An 18,663-nucleotide genomic window follows, 5' to 3' on the forward strand; every position below is an offset into this window, starting at 1 on the left:
ATGTCAGGTTCCCCATCTAGTGCCTCACATCTGCCCGCCTGCCTCTGCTGGGGCAGCACAGCCACGGTCTGCTTTTGTGGCTCCTGGTGCACAGCAGTTCTTGTCAGGGGGGCTGTAATGCAGCTTCTGCTTTCCGAGTAGCTCAGGCAGACACAGAAGGAAAGAATTATGGTGTTAACAAGTCAGACTTGCACAAGAGTAGAAACAGCCGTGCCCCTAGTAGCACCCTTCCTAGCTTTAGTCTACCACTTGGGCCAGGGGGTGGGTCTCAGAACAGGGTGAGAGTCCTTGGTCAGCTAATGGAGCAGTGTGGCTGAGGGCAGGTTTGAGGAAGCTTGGACTTGCTTTCTGTTAAACATGACCTCATTCGGAGAAGAGGGGGCCCTGCCCTGCAGGCACTCTGCAAAAAGAAGTGCCCAGGTAGGCTTCCCGGTTACTATAGCAACCCCCTAGGCATCCCAGGAGTCAAAAGAGGATGAAATGCCAGTGAAGATAGCCTTGGAGATTCTGAGCTGTCTGGAGCTTCCCAAGAGTCCCACATCGTTTCCATCCTGTGGCTCACTGGCTGGTGATCCCGAGTGGGCCTGTCAGATTTGCACACTGACGTTGTGTTTTGAAAGGATAAAAAAAATGACACCAGTGGACTCAAATTTTAGTTGAGCACATCTGCTTCTCTTCTGAGGCATTTCTCAAGCACACTCCATTCCTGCTCTGGGCATGACACCAGAAATGAACAGCAGGGCCTGCATTCCTGGACCTGGGCACTGTGTGTATTTTTAGCTTCTGCCCTTTGTGGGCACCTTGCATTGTGACTAATGTCCTCAGCTGCTGATTAGGAGCCTGGTGGACACTTGGAAATCTCTGCAAACAGCACCCTCTCCCCTCTCCTGATCTTAAGTCCTCAATCTGAGCTGGGGCTCAGGATCCAGTGTTTCTCTCTCTCTCTCTCTCTCTCACACACACACACACACACACACACACACACACATCCTGGGGCTTGAAGTCAGGGTGCCTAGGCACTGTCCTTGAGCTTTTTTGCTCAAAGCTAGTGCTTTACCACTTGAGCCAGTTTCCATTTCTGGCTTTTTGGTGGTTAATTGGAGGTAAGGGTCTCACAAACTTTTCTTCCAGGACTGGCTTCAAATCAGGATCCTCAGATCTCTGCCTCCTAAGCAACTAGGATTATAGGGGCAAGCCATGGGTGCCCAGCCCAGCTCTCTCATGTAAGAATGGATCAGGTATCTGTGAGTGGAGAATTCATCTCCTGTCCCAACATATGGAGGCTCAAGGTTCAGCAACGGGAGCCACGCCTTGGATTCCAATCAATTAAAAGCTAAGTAACCCGAACTACTCAGGAGGCTGCGATTGAGGCTCACTGTCCAAAGCCAGCTGGGGCAGGAAAACCCGTGAGACTCATCTCCAATTATCACCAAAGAAGCTGGAATTGGAGCTGTGGCTCAAGAGATAAAGTGCCAACCTTGAGCAAAAAATCAAAACAAAACAAACACTAAGGGACGGTGGCTAGGCTCTGACTTCAGGTCCTAGCACTGGCACCGTGTGCGCATGAACACATACCACAATTAATTGTGGGGATTGAATCAGGGCCTGTGTATGCCAGGTAAGCGCTCTATGACTGAGCGGCATCCCCAGCCACGATCTTGGGTTCCTAAACTGGACAGGAAAGGGGAGGAGAAAGAACATGCCAGAAGGTCACTGAGGCGCTCACACAAATTCCCAGCAGGTGTTGTTCCAGGAGTTTGGAGTGTTTCTCTTTCCCCATCCGGCAAGGTTAAGTATGTGCTTTGCAGTCTAAGTATGACAGCAATCTTTCAGGAGACAAGAAGCAATTCCGGAAAGTTAGCGGTGTTTCCTAACAGAAGGACCTGTGACGACTTTTCTGCCTTCCCTTCTGCTCGGGCCCTCCCCTTACCCTTCCCGGTGGGCTGGGCCGGGGCCGGGCTCGTTGGGTGGAGTGAGTGGTGGTGCTCAGGACACCCCCCACCCCCCACCAGCTCACTGGCCGGAACCCCCCCTACCCCCTGACCCACTCGTCAGCAGGGAATCCCCCCACGAAGCCCACTCCGCCAGCCAGGACCCCTCCACCAGGCCCACTCACCGGCAGGAACCCCCCCCCCAGGCCTGCTGGCCGGCCCGGACACCTCCCCCAGGCCCGCTGGCCAGCCAGGACCCCTCCCTCCCCAGCCCACTCGCCGGCCGGGACCCCCCCCAGGCCCACTCGCCGGCCGGCAGGAACCCCCCCCCAGGCCCACTGGCCGGCCGGGACACCCCTCCCCGGAGGCCCACTCGCCGGCTGGGACCCCCCCACCCCAGGCCCGCTGGCCGGCAGGCAGGAACCCCCTCCCCCCAGGCCACTCGCCGGCCGGGACCCCCCAGGCCCGCTGGCCGGCCGGGACCCCCCCCACCCCAGGCCCGCTGGCCGGCCAGGACACCCCCCACCCCAGGCCCGCTGGCCGGCCGGGACACCCCCCCCCCAGGCCCGCTGGCTGGCCGGGACCCTCCCCCCCGCAGGCCCACTGGCCGGCCAGGACACACCCCCCCAGGCCCGCTGGCTCGCCGGCCGGGACACCCCCCCCCCAGGCCCACTGGCCGGCCGGGACACCCCCCCAGGCCCGCTGGCCAGCCGGGACACCCCCCAGGCCCACTGGCCAGCCGGGACACCTCCCCAGGCCCGCTGGCCAGCCGGGACACCCCCCAGGCCCACTGGCCAGCCGGGACACCTCCCCAGGCCCGCTGGCTCGCCGGCCGGGACACCTCCCCAGGCCCGCTGGCTCGCCGGCCGGGACCCCCCCCCAGGCCCGCTGGCTCGCCGGCCGGGACACCCCCCCCAGGCCCGCTGGCCGGCCGGGACACCCCCACACCCCCCCGCCGCCTGCTCGCCGGCCGGGACCCTACCCCCCCAGGCCCGCTGGCCGGCCGGGACACCCCCCCCAGGCCCGCTGGCCGGCCGGGACACCCCCCCCCAGGCCCGCTGGCCGGCCGGGACACCCCCGCACCCCCCCGCCGCCTGCTCGCCGGCCGGGACCCTACCCCCCCAGGCCCGCTGGCCGGCCGGGACAACCCCCCCAGGCCCGCTGGCCGGCCGGGACACCCCCGCACCCCCCGCCGCCTGCTCGCCGGCCGGGACACCCCCCCCCAGGCCCGCTGGCCGGCCGGGACACCCCCGCACCCCCCGCCGCCTGCTCGCCGGCCGGGACCCTACCCCCCCAGGCCCGCTGGCCGGCCGGGACACCCCCGCACCCCCCGCCGCCTGCTCGCCGGCCGGGACCCTACCCCCCCAGGCCCGCTGGCCGGCCGGTGCGCGGTGGAGCCGCACCAAGCCAAGTCCCCAGGGCGGCGGTGAGGGAAGCGCCGCGCCCTCGGGGGCGCCCAGGGTTAAGCGCGGTGCTGGCGGCTCCCCACCTCACCCTCGCAAAGCGCCGCTCGCTACCCGCACGTCTTTCCGCAGCTCGGGTGCGGGTCCTGCGCCGGGGACCGCGGTTCGAAGGCGGCCCGGGCAGCAGAGCCCGTGAGCCTCCGCACGCTAACTCGCGCGCAGGTAACGGCGAGTCCGGCGGGCCCCGCGCGGCCGAGCGGCGGCCTGCGGCCCCGGGCCGCCAGGGTCTGCTCTAGGGGCACGGCCGCCGCGGGGTGGGGGGGACCCCGGGCAGCGCTCGGGAACGCGGGCGCGGCGCGTCCAGACCCGGCTGCGCGGTCCTCCTCGGCCCCTGCCCTCGGGAGCGGGCGTGGGTGAGGGTCGGGGGTGACCCCCTGTACCCCACTACTGCAGGAAAGCAAACCCGGACCTGGACCCGAGGCCCTGAAGTTCGGCGGGGGCGGGGCGGGGGCGGGGCCGACACGCGCGGAGGCGGAGCCTCGCTCCCTAGTTTGCAAACAGCGACTACCCGCTCTTCCTGCGCACGCGCGCTCTGCCGCCCGTCTCTTGCCCCCCCGCCACGCGCGGGGCCCGCCGGGAGCCAACCGTGGAGGTGGGGGGCGGGGAGCAGAGAGCCTGAGAAGCCAATCCTCCCGGCCGGCGGCGCCCTGCTGCGCAAGCGCGATCCCACCTCCAGCCCGGCGGCACGGCCATATTTAAAGGGCGGTGGGCGAAGCGAACCAATCAGCGGGGAGCGTGTGGGGGCGGTGCGTAGCGACGCGAGGCCCCGGATGTGGCTGTGGCGCCGCTCCTCCCCCTCGCTCGCCACAGAGCCCCGCGTCGCGCTCCGCTCGGCTCGCTCTCTCGCTCGCTCGCGGACCGCAGGCCCCTCGGGCGCAGCGGGAGGCGCCCGGGCGGCGGCGGCGGCGGCGGCGGCGGCGCCGCGGAGTAGCCGGGAGCGGGCGGCCAGCCGACCGCGCGGTGGCGGAGCGGGCCGAGTCCGGCGCTCGTACCCCGAGCCCGGCGCGCCCCGGCCGCCGCCATGAGCGGCTCCTCGGGCACCCCGTATCTGGGCAGCAAGATCAGCCTCATCTCCAAGGCGCAGATCCGCTACGAGGGCATCCTCTACACCATCGACACCGACAATTCCACCGTGGCGCTCGCCAAAGGTAGCGGCCGCCGCGCGCCCAACCGCCGCCCCAACAGCCCGGCCGCCCCCGCCGCGGGGCGGTCCCCGCTCCGGGCGCCGGGACCCCCGTCCTGCGCCCCCGCGGGCACAATGGGCTTCCCCGCGGCGGCGGCGGCGGCGGCGGCGGCGGGGCGCGGGGCGCGCGGGCCCCAGCCGGGCTCGGGAGGGGCGGGCTGCCCGGCGCGGCCGCCTTCCGCCGCGCGGACCACCGGACAGGTGCCGGAGGCGGGGCGCTCCCGGACGCGGCCGCGGCGCCCGGAGGCCCGGGGTGCCCCGAGGGGCTAATCCCTTGGGATGGGGGTGACCCTGGGGGCCCGGCCCGCGGCCTCCGGGGGCGGGCGGAGCCCGGGCCCCGCGCGCGCTCGCGGAACCCACCGGCAGCTGGGGCCCGCCGCGTCCGGACGGAGCCCCGGCGGTTGGAGGTCGGGCGCCCAGCCCCGACCTCCGAAGCGGGCTGCCCTTGGGTGACAGACGCCCGTGGGCGCCGCCGACGTCGAGGGGTTCGTGCGTGCCTGGAGAAGGCTTGAGTCAGTGAGGTGGTGCAGGCAGCGCGAGGCCTCGACGCCTCTTTGTCTTCGTTCTCCGGAGAAGATGGGGAGCCCGCTCCGCGGCAGCCGGGGCGCTGTGCGGAGCCCCCAGGGCCCTCAGGCGTCGGGGCGCGTGTGGAGCCCGCCGCCCCGGGGCCGGGCGAGCCCTCCGAAACCGGAGCTTGGTGCTCAGACTTGGGTAGACTCGAAGGCTTTGTGTCCACTTGAACTCTCCGGGCTGTACTACTTTTGATGTGAAGCCCCATTTGGAGAAATAGAGGCACAGAGCAGGCCTCCATCCGCTCATTGTGTGCCTGCTAGGTACAACCTGCGGCCAGACCTAGATGAACCCAGGATCCTTAGGGCAGAGCAGTGAGGTAGGACGCCTGGACCCCGGACAGTAGGATTCATACTCCAAGAGGGTCAGTTGGGTTCCCATTTCCGCATAGACAAGGGAGGCTGGTGTGTTGGGGGGGGGTCCCATTTCTAGGACCCCCCTTCTTTGTTCCTGTGACCTACTCAAAGCTAATGGTGTGTAGAAGAGTGAGGTTCTTGTCTAACTACGGCCTTACTAGCCTGGGCTTGTGCGATGGTTGAGGCCCAGAACCACGGGTGGTGCCCCTGCAAAGTCAGCTGTGAGTAGGTAGGTTTGGCAAAGCAAACCTTGTTTTCTCTGAGCTCTGCACACTGCTGTGTTTGCCCTGGAGAATATGGAGCTTCGTGAAAATTTTCATGAAATGTTCTTTGTTATCCTCTTTACCTACAGTCTCCCAAGCATCACTGACTGAACCTTGTAGGTTTTGTCCTCCAGAAATTGGGACTGTATAGTTGTTGAATTGTGACCAGTGTTTTGTGCCGATCAAGGCAGAGTCCTCCCCCCACACCCCCAGACTTCCAGAAATCTGGGCAACTGTAGTGTCAGAGGACTGGTGGAATGGCCTTGGCCTAGGATGACAACTTAACCCTTCTTTTTCTCAACCCCTAAGTGAGGTCCTTTGGTACTGAAGATCGTCCCACAGATAGGCCTGCTCCCCCAAGAGAGGAAATTTATGAGTACATCATTTTCCGGGGCAGTGATATCAAAGATATTACTGTGTGTGAACCTCCAAAAGCTCAGCACACACTCCCTCAGGATCCTGCTATCGTTCAGGTAAGCGTGTTGCTGCTGTTCCGTGTGTTCACTGTTTCCACATAGAACTTAGTGTCATCTGTTTGGCCAGCATGTTCAGAGTGCTTGAGGAATAGCCCCTTAATGGAAAGTGGCCTATTATTCATTTAGGTGGTTGGTATGGAAGGTGTTAGTTGATACAACATAGAGGAGATAGCATGTTCTACATGCTATGGCCCCTCAGGAAAAAGGGCTACAGGTTAGTGTAGGTGGTGTGCTGGAGTCTCTGCTTCGTGTCTGGCTTGGAGCTGGGATACCTGGGATGTCTTAAGTGGAGAAGTCAAGTCTGGAATGGCATGAGACGCCTGCAGAAGTGACAGGACTTGCTATCTAATCGTGTTCTGTTTTTACAGTGCAATGCTGGGGGGCATGAAAGTTGCAGGTCTTAAGCCACGTGCCCAGGAAAACTGGGGCCAGATTAATACTGTCTTCATTTGTATATTTAAACATTCCTTGGCTTCTTTGGGGTTCATGTTGCACTGGGTTGTGAGATGGGAATGACAACTGAAGGTAGGCACAGGAGGATGGACTCTGTTTGGAGCAGCCCAGGCCAACTTCTGCAGGCTTTTGAGGGCGGGCACCCAGTGCTCCAGAAGAGACTAGGGACAGGAACCACTCCAGGCCTGCGGGGAGGGCCGCATGGTAAAGTCCCTATATGGGAGCAATGCTCCTGGAGGCTTGGCAGTAAGACAGCAGGTGGACATTTGGGGGAGTGTAAGTAGTTTCTGGCCACACAGCTACACTTCTGCTGTGGTGGGAGTCGGTCACGTCTCCAGTACAGCATAGTGTCTCTTCCTTTTGAGGAGTCCAGAAATCTCATGGCAGAAGGGAGCTGTTAAAGGTTTCAGTAGAGGTAGAAGTTCATGTTGGAACACAGACAGGTACAACTAGGAATGAAATGTTGGGAAAGGGCCACTTTGGCCATACTGAGAACTCCCCAGGAGTCCCCAGCACGTCAGTCTTACAGAACTGGCACTTTCTTCCCATCCGAGCAATGCTGTATATGCAGACTCTTGGGGTGACAGGATGGCCATGCACTGCTCTTACCCTGTGTCTTGTTGTTTAGTCTTCCCTGGGCTCTGCTTCTGCCTCGCCCTTCCAGCCACATGTGCCTTACAGCCCCTTCAGAGGGATGCCGTCCTACGGCCAGCTGGCAGCCAGCTCCCTGCTCAGCCAGCAGTATGCTGCCACTTTAGGTCTAGGTGAGTGACTGACTGTTCTGTCTGCTCAGCTACCCCTGCCTGCATCCAGCAGGAAGTGGGAACAACAGATCCTGAGGGTGGGGACATGTCTGTGTCTCATGTTCAGCTCCTACACTGTTTGTCATGTCATACCATAGGCTTAATAAATTACCCAGTGCAGCTTCAACTTATTAGCGTGTTTAGTAACTGTCAGCTGAGAGTAAGAGGCAGCAGTTTTATGTTTTGCACCAGATGACCCAAATCCAAATCAAAATTATCCGAAATGTCAGACTGGGTCTGAGTGGAAGTGTTGCTGCATCTGCCTCACAAAAGAAATGCTGACGCATGTACTTACAGATGAGTTCTAGCTGTAGGCATGACTATAAGCCTATACTGCCCCATCATCCTTTTACATCCTGTATCACTAAATCCTTTGCTCAAAATGGCTTCAATCAAGTTGACCAGTCTCAGTGTAAGAGTGAGATCAACCCTGTCCTTGATCTGGACTCAGCCCTTTAGCCATGTTTAGAGTATAGTGGTTCATGCAACCTTGCTGAGGCTTCAGCATGAGGCAGCCAAGACAAAGGGCATCAATTGGGTCCTGAACCAGTTCTTTTGTCTTGATTGCCATTCCTAGTGTGACAGGTGGCCTGTCAGCCTGGCTCACTGTCTCTAAAATAAGTTTGAATGACCAGAGTGGCCTATAAGAGGTTGCTTGGCTCTTTCCAAGCTTATTAAACATAAGACAAGTATGTCCTGACTGTGTGCTTTCTCTTCTTTAGAGAAGTTGGTAAGCCCTCCAGCCTCAGCCGCTGCCTCCAGCCCTAGTTCTTCTCCATCTCCACAGCCCGTTTCAGAGCTTGACATGTCCTCAGAGCCACCTCAGCTTGCTTCCAAGGGTAACAGCAGTTTGGAGAATGCATGCTGTCTTGCAGATCAGTCTGAGAGCAGAGGGTAAACTGAGAACCAGAATGACAGGAGCCGTAGCAGATTGTTTGCTAGGCCCAGGGATCAGTGACACGGCTTCATTTGGTTCAGCACATAGCCTGAGTTGATAAATGTTCACAGTTTTAAAGAAGGGTTAGAAAGAGTCATTGGAGCGTTTGTTCACTCTGCCTGAATCTAGGGTCTGTTTTGACCTATTCATGCCCACTATGCAGGGGAAATCACTTTGAACAGAGATGATTCTCTGGGGTTTGTTGGGTGTTAAACATCTTTTGTATTGGTGCAGAGAAACTAAACAATGTGTAGTTCACTGGGTCAGGACTAAACACCCATAGTTCACTGTGTGGGGACATTCAAAATTGGGAACTTGAATGAAAATTCCCTGCTCCTTGGGGTGAACAGCATGAAGGCCAGCTGGTCAGTGCCATTGTCTTACTACCTATCTGCTGAGAGAGCAGCCCCTGTAGGATTTCTTTCCTTTTTTTTTTGGTTGGTCATGGGACTTGAACTCAGTCTGGGCATTGTCCCTCAGCTCTTCAGCTCAAGGCGAGCATCTACCACTTGGGCCACAATGCCATTTCTGGTTTTCTGGTGGTTAATTGGAGATAAGAGTGTCACGGCCTTTCCTGCCCTGGCTGGCTTTGAACCGAGATCCTCAGATCTCAACCTCCAGAGTCATTAGGATGACAGTAGTGAGCCACCGTCGCCCAGCCCCTGTGGGATTTCTTGACCTTCACATTCTCATTTACTTTCAAGTTCTGGTACTTACACTGCCAACTGTGCACATCTGTTCTACATATGGCACTATGGTTGTTGACACAACTCAAGCCTTTATCATTACTAGACTTCGTCTAGGCAGTTGCCTGGGACTCTTGGCACATTAGCACTGTTGGACTGTGCACATGTTGCATCCTAAGTCCTACTGGACTCCACTGTTTGAGTTAGAGCAGTTGTAACCACATAATCCTAATTACTGAGGCAGAGATTGAGAGGATTGTGCTTGAGGCCAACTGAGGTAAAAAGCCCCCAACAAGCTGGGTGTGCCCAGCTGTAATGGGAATTTGGTGTGAGGATTGTAGTCTGAAGCTGTCCTTAGGCAAAAACATAAGGCCCTATTTGAAAAAGAGCTAAAGCAAAAAAGGCTGAGGGTGGCTCAAGTGGTAGTGGCAGGTGTGAGCCCTTAAGTTCGGTTTCTCGGTCGTGGGGCCTGAACACTGGGCCTGGGCGCTGTCCCTCAGCTCTTCAGCTCAAGGCTAGCGCTCTACCACTTGAGCCACAGCGCCACTTCCAGCTTTTTTCTTTTTGCTTATGTGGTGCTGAGGAATCAAACCCAGGGCCTCATGCATGCAAGACAAGCGCTCTACCACTGAGCCATCTTCCCAGCCCCAAGTTCAGTTTCTAGTACCACCAAAAAAAAAAAAAAAAGAAAAAGGAATATAATAATAAATTCATTGTTCTTAGGACTATTTACATAAATGTGCCATAGGGCAAGATTGTTTTAACTGGTTTGGATTCATAAAAAGCACATGAACCAGCCAGGTGCCAGTGGCTCATGGCTGTAATCCTAACTACTCAGGAGGCTGAATCTGAGGATCACATTTCAAAGCCAGCCCAGGCAGGAAAGTTCCTGAGACTTTAGCTCTAACCACCAAAAAGTTGGAAATAGAACTGTGGTTCAAGTTGTAGAATCTCAGCATTGAGCAGAAAAGCTCAGGGACAGCTCCCAGGCCCTGAGTTTAAGTCCCAGTACTGACACACACCTGTATGCATGCACACAACACACCCGAGATTCTTGATCTGTACATTCCTTTGAAGTCATGTCTGTCTGAGAAGGTGGTCCAGGTTAGTTCCCATCAGAACTCTTCAAGGATAACTACACTGGCAGTGCTTGTCTTGTTTTCATCCTAAGGAGTTTCTCTAATTTCTGTCTAGTGTACAAGATAACACTACAAGTGTATCATTTATTTGCATTGGGCTGGTATGAGTTGCCTCATGGTTACGACTCACTTTGTCTCCTGTCTCTAGCTACTTCCACCCATTTCCTAAGTAAATTCCCTCAACACTTCCCATGGATCTTGGGAACTGGGAGACAGGGAGGCAGTGGAAGGCCTGGTGGCCTGTGTACTCTCGCAGGTGCAGAGGTCCATCCCTGTGTTGGCCAAACATTGGGGTTGTATCTCACAGTACTGTAGGTTTAACCCCTTATCAAGGTCACCTGGGAGCTCTACTTGCTTTATGAGGAGCCTTTATTTACTCGAGAGGCTGAGGGTTATTTACTGCAGTCAATTCTTACCACTTGGTCCTATTTTTCATAAAACTGTTCTAGAATTTAACTTCAAAGTCTAGCCACTCAGCTTCCTAGAAGCTCTCAGATTACGCTGGTTCTTTTCCAGCATGGACCAGAATGATAGAGTCTCTGATTCTGAATTGATCTCCAAACTCTTAAGCCTCTTCGGAGGAAAGTCGTTTGTAAACCTCTGGGGAGGAGGTGCCTGTTGGTAGGCATTGTGTTTCTTCCCTTCCTTGGCATTCCCCTAGCTTGGAGCTCAGGGTTGGGATTCCCAAGATAAACTGGCCTTGGTGCACCCTGATACCTGGCCGTCTGCTGCCTGGGCTGGCTCGGAGGGAAAGGGCTGGTCTAGGGAAGCATGCCCTGGATTTAGGGTGTGCTTAGAGGGCATGAGGCAGGTGCTCTCTGCCTGAAGAGAAGTGGTTAGATATGGAAGCCTTTCTTCTATTGTCTGTTTTTAAACCTTCTTCCCCTCAATTCAGGAGCTGGTTTTCCATCCACCCCAGTCGGCAAGAGTCCTATGGTGGAGCAGGCTGTCCAGACTGGTTCTGTTGATAACCTGAATGCCAAAAAGCTGTTACCCAGCAAGAACACCTCAGGGACACAGCTCAGCGGGCGCCAGGTGCAGCCAAGCAGCAAGACCTCCAGTGGTATTTGAATACTTACTCTTAATCCTGCAGTTTTCTCTGGCACACCGATCACTGGGTTACTTTTTTTTAAGTATTAACACTCCCCTCCACTCCCCAGGGCAGGCCCATGTGGCAGCCTCCCTCCAGTGGTGCCCTGTGTGATGTTGGTGCCCTGCTTTGGTGGCTGAGTTCTGGCTTCTGCAGGAGCTTTCCTTACTTCCTCTTCCCTTTGCACCTTAGATATAGTCCAGCCAGCAGCTGTGCACACTCCAGGTCAGGTGAATGACGAGAATCGAAGGCCTCAAAGGCGGCGGTCAGGTAACACCTGTTACCACTTGATTTCTGGGCGCCACGAGTAGCAGACAGTGCTTTGCTTTCTTCCCTTTCTAGGATGCTGGGTGAAGGTGCTGCTTCAATGTGCTGTCCCCCCTCTTTGTTGTCTGTTGTAAACAGCCTATAAGGTGCTTTCAAAGTTAGGCTTAAAGCATCAGGTTGGTAGCTTATCTCAGCCATGGTTGTCTTCCTCGTAGGGCATCGGCGGACAAGGAATCGCTCCAGAGGACAAAACCGTCCAGCGAATGTCAAGGAAAACACAATCAAGTTTGAAGGAGACTTTGATTTTGAGAGTGCAAATGCCCAGTTCAACAGAGAGGAGCTTGATAAAGAATTTAAGAAGAAGCTTAATTTTAAAGGTTTGATTCATATGAAAGTTATCCCCCAAGAGTTACCTTTCACAATGTGTTAAAATGACTGAGGGTGCTCATACCTGTAATCCCAATTACTAGGGAGGTAGAGATCAGAATTTTAGTTCAAGGCCAGCCAAGGCAAAAAGCTAGACTCCCCATCTCAAATAATAGGCTGGTTGTGGTGGTATACAGATATCATCCCAAGTAGACCAGAGGTATAAATAAGATTGTGGTCCAGGCTTGGCAGGGCAAAAGTGGGAGCCCCTATTTTTTTAAAAGGAGCTAGGCTGGCACTGGTGGCTCACGCCTGTACTCCTAGCTCCTCAGAAGGCTGAGATCTGAGGATCACCGTTCAAAGTCAGCCTAGGCAGAAAGTCCACGAGACTTATCCATTTAACCACCAAAAAAACTGGACGTGGTGCTATAACTCAAGAAGTAGAGTACTAGCCCTGAGCTGGAGCTCAGGGACAGTGCCCAGGCCCAGAGTTCAAGCCTCTTGACCAACAAAAAGAAAAAAAAAATAAGCAAAAAGAGTTAAGGGTATGGCTCAAGTGATAGAACACCTATCTAGAAAGTGTGAGATCCTGAGTTCAATCCCCAGTGCTGTCAAAAGAAAAAGATAACTGGAGCAGCCTTTCCTGGGAAGCCAGTTGAAGTGCTGACCCATCCGGAAACTGGAATAATCAACTGAGCAACTAATGAGATGAGGTATTTGGGGTGTGTGCAACTCTTGCAGCCTCCAGTGAGGATAAAGATCTCTGTGTGAGGCACTTGGGTACCAAGCACAACTGCTGAATAGATCCCTGGAGGGAAGCCACCTGGGGGATGGGTTATGATGTTTGCTTCTGCTCCTTGTGCTCTGTTTCCATGTAGATAACAAAGCTGAGAAGGGGGAAGAGAAGGATCCGACTGTGGTGACCCAGAGTGATGAAACTCCTGCAGAAGAGGACCTTCTCGGACCCAACTGCTACTATGACAAGTCCAAGTCGTTCTTTGACAACATCTCTTCAGAACTCAAGACCAGGTGAGAGTTTCAGTGGTCTGACAGGAAAGGTAGTTATTCTGTGAGCCTAAAGTGCTCTTGCTTGAAGACCAGCCTTGGAACCTCTTATTCTCATGTTTGAGGGTGTTTGTGTGTGTGTGTATCAGTATGGGGACTTGGACTTCATTCTGCTTTCTTGCTCATTGCTGGTGTTTTACTACTTGAACCACACCTCCACCTCTGCATTTTGTTGGCGATTTGGACATGGGAGTCTCACTGACTTTTCTGCCTGGGCTGGCTTTGAAACAGGATCCTCCAGGTTTCAGTCTCATGAGTAGACAGAATTACAGGCCTGAGCCATTGGTGCCTGGCTGTGTTTTAGGATCCTACCTTTTTGTGTAATAGATAGAAGAGTTCTGCCTTGTAAGATGCATGTAGCATGGGAAGCCTCTGGCAGTCACCAACAAAGACTTGCTGTCCCTGCACTCCCTGCCCGGCCTCCCATGCGGTGTTCTTGCCCAGCTTTCCTGCCAATCCTGCTGGCTTGTGTGGCCTGAGAACCTTGCCACTTGAGGTACCTGATCATATTCCTTCTGTTTCTCTTCAATATTTTGTGTAAGCACCCTGGATTCCACATACAGTCTGTAGAGCAGATGTGGTGTGCAAGCCCAGACCCCCATGTCCTGCAGGGTACCACCAGGCATGCTGACCCTATACAAGCCCAGCAGCCCAACACGTGCTTTGCTCTGCAGGGGAGCATGCCTAGGGAAGAACATAAGCAGAGAAGGGCTGCTGAGGCAGACCCAGCAGTAGGGTGGCTGTGTGGGCTTGCCTGCAAGTGGGGCTGAGTAGAGGTGGGGAGGCTGGAGTAGGACTTTTTAAGTCATGGTGATAGTGGTGGTTCCCTGTGTTCTGATCGAGTGGACAGCCATTGAGAAGTTAACACGTTGTATGGTATCTTGGTGGAAGTAGAGTAGGGCTGGAGGGCAGGTGGAGGCTGGATCACTAGGCAAGAGGGGTCTTAAGAGTAGGGTGAGCCGGGCGCCCAGTGGCTCACACTTGTAATCCTAGCTACTCAGGAGGCTGAGATCTGAGCATTGCGGTTTGAAGCCAGCCTGGGCAAGAAAGTCCATGACACTATCTCCAAGGGACTACCAGAAAATCGAAGTGGTGCTGTGGCTCAAGTGGTAGAGTGCTCGCCTTGAGCTGAAGAGCTCAGGGACAGCACCCAGGCTCAGAGTTCAAGCCCCAAAACTGCCAAAAAAAAAGTTGAACATGTGGTAGAGGGAACTGCGAAATACTTCTGCCTTAGCCTCCCGAGTTGCTGGGGTTAAAGGTACCCATCACCTATCTTTTTTTTTGGTCAGTCGTGAGGCTTGAACTCTGGGCCTGGGCGCTGTCCCTGCGCTCTTCAACTCAAGGTGGGCACTCTACTGTTTGAGCCACAGTGCCACTTCCGGTTTCCTAGTGGTTTATTGGAGATAAGAGTCTCACGGAGGGCTGGGGAGGTGGCTCAGTGGTAGAGTGCTTGCCTTGCATGCGTGAGGCCCTGGGTTCGATTCCTCAGCACCACATAAGCAAAAAAAAAAAAGAAAAGAAAAAAGCCGGAAGTGGTGCTGTGGCTCAAGTGGTAGAGCGCTAGCCTTGAGCTGAAGAGCTGAGGGACAGTGCCCAAGCCCAGAGTTCAGGCCCCATGACCGGACCAAAAAAAAAAAAAAAGAGTCTCACGGACTTTCCTGTCAGGGATGGCTTTGAACTGCGATCCTCAGATCTCAGCCTCCTGCATAGCTAGGATGACAGGCGGAGCCACTGGCGCTCTTATATCAGCCTGGGCAGTTGAAGGACGGAAGTCAACGAAGCCCGAGTACAGAAAGCTCTGCACCAGGGCAGGGGCTGCCTGTGAGCATCCTGTGGAGTTGCTGGGCACACAGCTGAACACAGGATCATGTCTGCAGCATGTGTGGATAGCTACAGTGCAGGGGCTGTGGTGCCATCTTCCCCCAAAGCAGATGCATATTCTTGTGGGCCTTGCTCCATCTGGCTGTGGCCCTCCATCTAGAACTTGAGTCTGGAAGGGTTCTGTGTCCTGCTCCAGTTTCAGGCCTGCTTGGGATCTGGGCTTCCCAGCACCCATCTTCCCTGCCACCTAGTAAAGCTTCCTTTGTCCCCCATTAGTCCTGTCCTTGCCACTGGTGGTATGGATGCATCTTAAGTAGCCCACACAGGGAAAAACAGGCCTATCTGAAAAGTGGCTTGCACCCCTGCATGTAGTCTGGAGCTTCAGACCCCTTAGCAACTGCTCATTTTTTCCCAGAGCGGAGGATGAATCCCGTTTGAGAAACTTGAGTTAGTGCCCACTGCATTCAAAACCTCATACACCTCTTTGATTTAGTTCCAGGCGGACAACGTGGGCTGAAGAGAGGAAGCTCAACACAGAGACCTTTGGAGTGTCAGGGAGGTTCCTTCGTGGCCGCAGTTCCCGAGGTGGATTCCGAGGAGGCAGGGGCAGTGGGACAACCCGGCGCACCCCAGCTTCTCACAGAGCTGGGACTGGCAGGGTGTGAGGGTACAGCCTAAGTGAGTGGTGACTGACTGGACCCTTTGGCGGGAAGTGTTGGGCCTGGCGTACCTAGAGCGTAGTTGCTGGAGAGGTGCCAAGACCGGAAGAGTCTTGCTCTTCAGAATCACCCCAGGGGCTTCTAGGAACATCCAGCCAGACTCTGACCTGGGTCTCTTGGGTTGGGGTGAGCACCTGTGCTTGCTGTTTAGTACCATTCTTGAAGAGTGTTCAGCTCACTCTGGCTCTGAGTCACCCAGGTATTAGAAAGGTTCCAGGTGACTTGTATACAGCCTGGGTCTGGGCATTGTCCCTTTGCAGCGCAGGGAAGACCTGGAGGGGCCAGGGCCTCCTGCCAGTAGCTGCCTTCCAGTCCCTAGTGTGAGCGAAATGGGTGGCACAGCTTGATGGAGGGTGGAGCTCCCCACTACCTCCTGGCAGCAGTGCTGGTGATCCTGGGCTATTGCTTTAACAAAAGGTACGGCAGATATGCTTCCTTTCCTCTCTTTGCAGGCTGCTGCTGAAGAGGCACAGGAGTGGCACTGTGTATTTAAGGACATAAGGAAATGATGCACTTAACGGAGAAGTGGGTCCCGTTGTTTACTCAGTTGGAAAATCCCACACTGCTACTTATGTTTTGGACTTCACTTAGACATGGTCTGATTGGAGCCATTTGTTTTTGGGAAGTATTCATGGGTAACCTCTCTGAGGTGTCTTGACCTAATTTCCTTTTTGGTTGTGTATAGCCTCATTTTATGGTTTTGGTATTTGCAAAAGGTTTCTATAGTGAAGGCGTGATCCTCACTTTGTGACTGTTTCTTTTTTTTTTTTTTTTAAGCAACAGCTTTGACTTTTAAAACAGAACCAAATCTCACTTGGCACTTGTGGCCAAGTGCATCTCTATAACCCATCTGGCCCCTGGTGCTGCTGGCCTGGCATCCCCATTGCCAAAAGTGGGGTCTCAGGAGACAGGCAGGGCTAGCACAGGGTGAGCTGGGCATGTGGGGCGGGTGGGCAGGGAAAGGGGGTGTCCCATGGATCATGTTGTGTAATGAACCAGTAACGTCAGGGTTGGGGCTGGCAGAAAGGGGTGGACTTGGTTATGAGAAGACCCCTGAATGTTAGCTACGTAGTGTTGTGTGGAACCTGGTTTGCCCAGGCATGGAGGCGTAGGGTTGAAGCCCAGGACAAGCCATGTGGGTGAGCACCCTGTGGCCCTCCTGTCCTATCCCTGCCAGGCTCTGGCCCAGTCAGCCAGCGTTAGGCTCTGGCTGAACACTTGAGTGTTCTTGTCCTCTTGGAAATGAGCCAGTCTTTTTTGCAAGGTCAGCTGACCTTATTTTCTCTTGATTGTAAATAGTTCTTGTGTGTTTGTTTTAAAGGTGGGTGGAGGGAGGGTGGGAGTATAAATTTGTTGCATGAGTAAATGGGTCAGATCTTCAGCATAAGCATGCGTCCTTTTGACTGACAGGGCATTTTGTTGAAAATAAGCACCTTGGTAACTCCTTCAAAATAGCTATAAAGGCTTTAGTTCTGTGTTAAGTTACTGTAAAAACTTGGGTTTATTTTTGTAGGACTTCATGGCTAAGAATTAGAAAACAGCATTGGGGCTGCTCTGTTGGAGTAATGTAAATTATAACTATAAATAAACAAGCAAAGCTTTCAAACTTTCTCTTCTGCTGTCCAAAACTACCAAATCATATCCAAGGCCTACCCAGAGGCAGGTACAATGTGTGTGTGCAAGACCGTGGTGATGGTGGGGGGATTGGGGGCTCTGGATGGTGCTCCGGCAAGGTGTGACCCAGTGGGGCACTGGTGGCCGGTGCCTATAATCCTAGCTTCTTAGGAGGCTGAGATCAGAGGATTGAGGTCCAACGCCAGCCTGGGCAGGAAAGAGTCCATTAATGAACCACCAGAAAGTTGGAAGTAGAAGTGGTAGAGTGCTAGCCTTGAGGAAAAAAGCTCAGGGATAGTGCCCAGGTCCCAAGTTCAAGCCCCATGACCTACCAAAAAAAAAAAAATCACCCAACTGGCATGGGTGAAGACAGACAAGTCCTAGTTTTTGCCTTGATTTCCCCTAGTACCAGCCTGTGGCTATCCAGCTCCAGAACAGAGCCCTTAGTGGGGGAGGAGGGGAGTGTGTGTGCGTTCGTTCGTGTTCAGGTGGGAGCATACTAAGGAGGGTTCCTTAGTGTTGCAGCTGCCTATATTTACTTTACATACTATTTGTATACTCTGGAAACTACTGGTGACTAACCTACTGTTGGCTCAAGCTAACAATCATTTTGATGATTACACATTTTGGGGACTGGGAAGGTGGCTCAGTGGTAGAGCGCTTGCCTTGCATGCTCGAGGCCCTGGGTTCGATTCCTCAGCACCACATAAGCAAAAAAAAAAAAAAAAAAGAAAAAAGCCAGAAGTGGCGCTGTGGCTCAAGTGGTAGAGCGCTAGCCTTGAGCTGAAGAGCTGAGGGACAGCGCCCAGGCCCAGAGTTCAGACCCCATGACCGGACCCAAAAAAAAAAAGATAATTACACATTTTGGAAGCCCAAGACTGGGGAAACTAAGCTGAGGCTTAGTGTAGCAGGGTAGATGCAAAGAGCAACCCAAGAATCCAAAAGGCTGAGAGACTAAAACAAATACCGCAGAACTAAGCCTAAGAGGGACTTTTTCTGGCCAGAGAGAACAAAGTATAGCCAGGCCCATAGGATTTAGAGTAAAAAATAGAACTGTCAAAATGGCCGGGCGCTGGGGGCTCACGTCCGCAATCCTACTCAGGAGGCTGAGATCTGAGGATCGAGGTTCAAAGCCAGCCCGGGCAGGAAAGTCTGGGAGACTAATCTCGCAATTCACCACCAGAAAATCAGAAGTGGAGCTGTGACTCAAGGGGTAGAACACTCACCTTGAGCTGAAGAGCTCAGGGATGGCACCCAGGCCCAGAGTTCAAGCCCCATGACAAACAAAAAAGAATTATCAAGATGCCCAAAAAAGAAAACTAGTTTTCTTTGACTTAAAATTTTGTGTGGCCTAGGCAGGCCTCAAGCTCAGTCCTATTGCCCCAGCCTCCAGAGTGCAGAGGTTACAGGCTTGTGACACCACGTCTGGGTCAAAACTAGTTTTGAGCATAGTAGTGACTC

General features: G+C 54.9%; 1 protein-coding gene across 4 annotated transcripts; it reads left to right on the top strand.

The window, feature by feature from the left end:
* The first annotated feature begins 4,241 nt into the window (after positions 1-4,241).
* LOC138841334 (protein LSM14 homolog B) lies at positions 4,242-17,199 on the top strand. 4 transcript variants are annotated; one of them, XM_070042023.1, is made up of 10 exons: positions 4,244-4,542; positions 6,076-6,239; positions 7,324-7,459; positions 8,221-8,337; positions 11,156-11,323; positions 11,543-11,620; positions 11,833-11,994; positions 12,862-13,012; positions 15,363-15,547; positions 16,041-17,199. In XM_070042023.1, exons 1-9 carry the CDS (start codon positions 4,416-4,418, stop codon positions 15,532-15,534), a joined length of 1,275 nt encoding a protein of 424 aa, XP_069898124.1. In that variant the 5' UTR covers positions 4,244-4,415; the 3' UTR covers positions 15,535-15,547; positions 16,041-17,199. The 4 variants fall into 4 exon arrangements, with proteins under 4 accessions (XP_069898125.1, XP_069898127.1, XP_069898124.1 ...); XM_070042024.1 differs by lacking the exon at positions 11,543-11,620 and having other exon boundaries at positions 4,242-4,542; XM_070042025.1 differs by lacking the exon at positions 8,221-8,337.
* The last annotated feature ends 1,464 nt before the right edge of the window (positions 17,200-18,663 follow it).

The sequence above is a fragment of the Dipodomys merriami genome, unplaced genomic scaffold (assembly GCF_024711535.1).
Source record: "Dipodomys merriami isolate MVZ:Mamm:240054 unplaced genomic scaffold, mDipMer1.0.p SCAF_316, whole genome shotgun sequence".
Classification (NCBI taxonomy): domain Eukaryota; kingdom Metazoa; phylum Chordata; class Mammalia; order Rodentia; family Heteromyidae; genus Dipodomys; species Dipodomys merriami.

Bases quoted from the DNA above. Each gene is read 5' to 3' on its own strand.
- LOC138841334 (XM_070042023.1), top strand. From the start codon at position 4,416: ATGAGCGGCTCCTCGGGCACCCCGTATCTGGGCAGCAAGATCAGCCTC. The intron at 4,543-6,075 runs GTAGCGGCCGCC...TCAACCCCTAAG, and splicing joins CACCGTGGCGCTCGCCAAAG to TGAGGTCCTTTGGTACTGAA. The intron at 11,621-11,832 runs GTAACACCTGTT...TCTTCCTCGTAG, and splicing joins GCCTCAAAGGCGGCGGTCAG to GGCATCGGCGGACAAGGAAT.